This window comes from Hyaena hyaena, unplaced genomic scaffold, assembly GCF_003009895.1.
Source record: "Hyaena hyaena isolate Hyena2069 unplaced genomic scaffold, ASM300989v1 scaffold_596, whole genome shotgun sequence".
In the NCBI taxonomy this organism is placed as follows: Eukaryota; Metazoa; Chordata; class Mammalia; order Carnivora; family Hyaenidae; genus Hyaena; species Hyaena hyaena.
The window spans coordinates 1,238,866-1,244,865 of NW_024081228.1; the positions used below are offsets into that span (position 1 = coordinate 1,238,866).

General features: G+C 36.2%; 1 protein-coding gene across 5 annotated transcripts in view; it reads left to right on the forward strand.

Annotated features, from left to right (window-relative positions):
• The window catches only part of PTPRK (protein tyrosine phosphatase receptor type K), a 561,746-nt gene extending 557,671 nt beyond the window's left edge, over window positions 1-4,075 (forward strand). For all 5 annotated transcript variants that reach the window (XM_039256923.1, XM_039256925.1, XM_039256926.1 and 2 more), the window contains one exon: window positions 2,587-4,075. In XM_039256923.1, the coding sequence (XP_039112854.1) occupies window positions 2,587-2,640 (54 nt within the window). In that variant the 3' untranslated portion in view covers window positions 2,641-4,075. The remainder of the gene's footprint in view (window positions 1-2,586) is intronic.
• Window positions 4,076-6,000: the final 1,925 nt, after the last annotated feature.

Here is a 6,000-nt window from a genome sequence, read left to right on the forward strand (position 1 = left end):
TTAAACAACATATGAAATTTGTTTTAGTCTTTACCTTTAATACTTCATTTCTGGTCAAATTATAAATTTTAAACTATGATCTGTGACAGTTTTCAACTTTTACCAATTAGAGTGTGCAGTCCAGATGATGCCACTTGAATTTGCCAGGGCTCATAAAATCAGAACACAGCTCACAAAATAAGAGCTGATAGGAATGTGTATGTGGAATTCATCTGGGTGAAGGTGTATGAAGAGTAAGAAAGAAAAATTAAACTCCTCGAGCACATTCTACTTCTAAAGAGTGATGTCTGTGGGTTACACACATGTGCAAAGTGGGATAAGGTCAGGAGCAGCTGTGTAGTTTATGCTCACACAAAGGAAAACCAGAAAAACCAAGGCAAATTGTTGCTTGCCCTACACTTATCAAGATGATCAGATAACTAAAATGAGCAATTCAATAAACCTTTAAAGTATTCTCACCACTTCCTGCTCATGGATTGTTCACACAAAAAGTGCCTTGCTTCCTGAGACAAAATCTGAAGAGTTACAGTTATACTGTTTCACTTTTAAAAGTGACAGCAGACTTTTCCCCTTCTACAAGTCCCCTCAAGCCGCCCCAATAAAAGCTCATCCCTTAGCCTCTGCCTGTTGTCTGGACAGGATGATGTCAGTTTTGACCAGAATATTGGCAATGGAGACGGAGAAAAGGGGATATATTTGATGGATTTCTTGAGGTTGAACCTCTCAAGTCTTCTTAAAATGTAACGGTTATGCCTTTAAACTCTTCCCTGTCTGAAGATTTCTTATTGTAAACTCTGCTTCTGTCTCTCAGATCAGGTCTTTTTCAATTCACCAATGAGATCGCTTCAGTGTCAGAATTCAAATGTTACTTCCAAATTTAACTCTAATTTCCTGCCATAACTTTGGGGGAAAAAACCTATGGTTAAACTCAGCTGTTCTAGAACCTTCCAAGAAGTTCCTGTTTATTTACCTTTATATTCATGTCCCATTAATCCTGACTGAACACCTACACTCTGATTTGTGTTTAATCAGCGTTAATGATGAGTTCAGTGTGCTGCTGAATTGAACTGACAAGTTTGGTAAGAAAATTTGGAGCATAAACAAAATTGCTGGTGACAGTTTAAAGAGACATGACTGTGTTCAAGCACTCTGTGACTCTTCAAATGCACTTGCCACAGTAGTAGGCTAATTTAAATCACACCTACTTGATAATTCAGGGTAGGATTGATAAAGATCTCTTACGGAAAGTTTTTATTACCCTACTTTATTATGGAGACACCCAGAAGTCCTCTTTAGAAATATGATGCCTTTTAGGGTGTTCTGCATTACAGCCTGGATTTTACCCACTTGGAATGAGTTGAGAAATTTTTAGTGAGTTACATATTAGAAGTCATAATTCGTAATACAGTCTGTTTTTTTCTAATTCTTGACAATGGAGCAGTGCATAGCTGGATCCCAAGGAAAGATGGTTTTAGCTCAAATTTTGTCAACTATATTGTCTTCAGTACATAAAGACAGGAGACAGAAATTTTCAGATATAAACGAACTCAAAAAGATTTAAGAACCACTAACCATTTTTTTTTAAATTTTACTTCAATATTCTGATGAATCAAAAGCTGTGTGAAAAATTAAGAACTTGGAACTGGGAATGGCAGCTTAAAGTGAGTTGCTTTCGGGCAACTGGGTGGCTGGGTCAGTTCAGTGTCCACCTCTTGGTTTCAGCTTGGTCATGACCTCATGCATGGTTCGTGGGTCCGAGCCCTGCGTCGGGTTCTGCACTGCCAGCATAGAGGCTGCTTGGGTTTCTCCCTGGCCCTCTCCTGATTGTACTCTCTCTTTCTCAAAACAAATAAACACTTTAAAAAAAATAATAATAATAATAATAATAACACAATAAACTGGGTTTTTTTTCTCTTGCGAAAGACAAATATCTGAAGTTTGGAGAAGAATATTTGCACGTGTTCACTGTAGCATTTATTTATAATAGAGAAAAAGTAAAAGCCATCTAATAGTCAAATCCATATGTTAGACTTTTTTTAGTGTGAAAAGAAATGTTAAATAACATAAGTAAAAGACACATGACAGTGTTAAAGGCAGATAAAATATCAACTTTTATTCTCGAATATATGTATCTGATAATATTTATTCTAAAATAATTCTTATTTCAGCCATACCTTAAAAAGGACTAAAGCAAAACAAAGGCAGTATTTTACCAAGAATCATTTCTGGTAATAGAATTATGAAAGTCTTTCTGATTCCTTGGGTTTTTCTATACTGGGAAATTGTTTTGTAATGATCAGGTTTGACTACTCTAATTAGATAAAAAATGCTGGAGATCTTTTTTAATGTGATAGAAAATATGAGGCAAAGATAATATACCTTTTACCTCAAGTTCCTTTCCTTACACACTGATCTTTTGACTCAAATAAATACATGTGACCAGAAATTAAACTTCTGTATACAAAAAATAATTGGTAGTACTCAAATAATACACAGTGGTGGCCAGGTGTTCCTTTGGCGGCTGTGGTTCACCATGAGTCTCCTTTTTCTCAACTTTCTCCACTCCTCTGTCTTAACCTGTTTCAGGAGCAGTACCGTTTCTGCTATGATGTGGCCCTGGAGTACCTGGAATCTTCTTAGTTGGGTGAGACGTCAGAGTGCAGCCATGCAGAACCCTGTTCACCTGTTGAGCCAGCAGCTGTTGTTCCTGTTACACCTGTGCAGAAAGATTTTAATGTGGGGGGTGGGAGGCTTTTACATTCAAGAAGTAAAAGTATTTTTCTTATGAAGTTGTGTATCTTAATAAAAAGGACTCAACTAGTTTCTATTACCATATGAAAGCATCGATATTTCGTGCCGCATAAATTATATTTAATAAGAAGCAGATTCAGGTGAGAACTTCTCAGTGTTTGTACAGTGAATATGCAGCTTTTTCTCTCCTGGTTTTGGTAGAGCAGCCACCACGTGTTGCATGAATTAATACTTTCTATGTGGCATTTTTCTCCCTTTTTTAGATAAAAGATGTTAAATCTTTAACGAAGAAGTAAGAAAAGCTGTGCAAATTCATAGTAAAGTTCATTTTTTATATGTTTCAAGTGTAGCAGATCTCTATATAAATATATAAATATATATAACTGGCTTATTTTCTTTTAATGTGCAATGATGGCTGGATCATTTAAAGTTCTTTTTAGAAAAAAACATAAGCCAAAGACTCAAGTGTAAATATGTCTATACGGAGAAAGCACATTATATTTATTGGTTACTTACATTCCTTTTTTGATGGCTAAAATACTACCACCACACAATCATTTTTTTTCCGAAGAAAGCTTTTTCTTTCACTAAAATCAATTGTAAACGATTTTTGTAGATTATTTTTTGTATGTTTTAGTGTAAGTAGAGGATAAACTTTTTATTCATAAACCAGGAAGCAATGTTCTTTATAGTGATTCTCTTGTGTACATGCTTGTGAATTAAACTTATGTAAAACACCTTGGCAATTGGGTCTTTTAATGTAGGACCAAATGAAAACATTTTGCTGAAAATGTAAAATTTTCCACAATCTCATTAGGTAAATAATGGTTCGGTGATCAGACATGAGAATTGCACACATTCAAAGGCCTTGCTGGTGACTTGCCCAATGTTGAACATAGCCTTTAAGCATTGTTTAAATTTTAAAGGAATTGACTTTTGTCAGCCTGTGACCAAGCACTGGTCAAGAAAACAAAATGGCAACATTTATGCTTTCCAAGTCAAATTTTAGCAAACTGTAAACTGTCAAGACAATACAGTGTTTCTTTTGATGTTTACATGCACAAGCTTTGGATTCTGACCGTTGAGAACGTGAACAGATCAATGCCAGATTCCTGTTTGTGCATGGTCATGGGATTTTCAAGTGAACCTTTCTAAATGTGGTCTTGTTCATATGCTCCATATAGCTGTAACTTCACACCATCAGCTTGCAGTTTGTTATTGACTGAAGCATTCCGGTATCCTCCTTCTAGATTGCCAGTTTATGACATGGTGCTTATCGAGATTTAACTGAAGTAAGAGTGAAATAAAGTTTTTATAATGACAACAAGTGTTTGCACATCATTTTCTCTTAAACCTCATGCCTTCACTCCAAAATAAATAGCCTCTTCTTATTGGTACTAGTGACCACTAAAATTCTATTAAAAGTAAAACGAATGTCCAAGCACTAATATCTTTCCTTTTTAATTGAATGTCAGCCAGTCCAGATGAATGGAAAGGATAAAGGCCAGAGGATTGACATAGTTTTTTTTTTTTTTTTCATTTCTATATATATGTATGTCACTGTCTTTTTATGTGATATACATTTTCATACTTCTTCCTTATAGCAGACTTGACAAATAAGTATTCTTGTGTTATGGATGTTGCAATTGAAGCTAATGAGAAAGTAAATGATTTGTCAACAGATTCAAATCTGAGTCTGATTTAGCAGTTCATTGTCTTCCACTAAACACACTGCTTCCCCAATGGCATAACAAAGAATATTTGACACGTCATTCTTATTGTTCCTCATTAATTGATTTCCTCATAAAATCTCATTATGGGTATCTTCAAACTTCTATTTGCTGTGTACATTATTAGAACATTTGTGACTTTCATTAGGAAGAATTTAGATAAAGGGACTTTATCTTTTCCTAGAAAGACTAATTTACATTCAAACATGGATGCGTTGAACAAAAAAATCCACAAGCTCATCCAAGATTTCTGCACCCAGTAATGATCAGGATGTTAATCCTATAGAGGATTCTGCTTTGCTGTGTGACCCTGCTTTAATTTCTGCTCACATGATTGAGTCCACACTCCACCAAAATCACCATAAATACCACTGTTCGCTAAGCTCAGGGGTCCATGTGACCTCCAAAATTTAAGAAAAAAACAAAAGGAGTCCTCTTTCTAACAGAAAATAGTGTCGGGTTGCTTTGTTTGGGCACCACAGAGGCCCATTCATTATGAAACAATGGGGGGATGTAAATATGTTTTTCTCAAAACTCATTAAAAAGTCCTACTTAATATCCTTGTGGCATTCCCTGTACAGGCCCGTGGTTGGATGACCACGTTCAGTCAGCTGTGTCTCTCTGGGCAGGAAATGTCCTGGCAGGAAATGTCCTGGCAGGACTTTTAAAGGTGGCCATTCTTTTCACAGAGATAGGCCTCTGACCTTTCTATTAGTTATTCCTTGAATGGCTGTCATGAAGTCCAAGTTTATAGACCCCCTTCTTAGATATTATCACTAGGGAAATGCTGGATGTGTGTGGACCAGGGACACACACAAACATCTGGGAATTTATGAGTTTTAACAGAGTACTCTTAAAAGTCAGTGTTGGGCTTCTGGTCTGAGCTGCCTAGCCTTTTTCTAATATTTAGTCTCTGGAGAAAGGTGTTCACATGAGTGTGATGCTATATTTCAAGCAAATGATCTAACATTGAGAGATAAGTGAAACAGAAGATCTTTTTACCTGGACAAGAAGGGAAAGAGACAGGCTTGCCTCTACACTGATGTGCCTGTGTGCTCATTCACTGTTCACCTTCTCGAGAATCTCCTAGGTTCCAGGTACTCATGTAACAAGCATAGAAGTCAGGCATCAACAGCTGCTCCCTCTTACATCTGCTCTGTTGCTAGAAAATGCTTTAAATGGCTCCTGGCATTTAAAGAATAAACTAAACAACAATAAATATTAGAATTCAGGAAGGAGATGACTGTAGTGCAACTAGAAATATGAGATAATCTGTTAGCTTTGGGAGAACGCTTTTGAGATTTGCCTCATTTTATGGGAGAGTGACAATTCTACATTGTTAATTCAATTTCTGTGCACTTTAGCAAGCCATCCTTTTTTGTAACAAAATAGCCAAAACTCAATATTCTGCTCCTTACCCCAGTGCAACATGTAGGATATTCGTAAAATATTTCTGTAGGCAGAAACTCCACAGCCTTCCTAGACTCATTTCAGGTTTACTTAGTAAACACCTGTACTG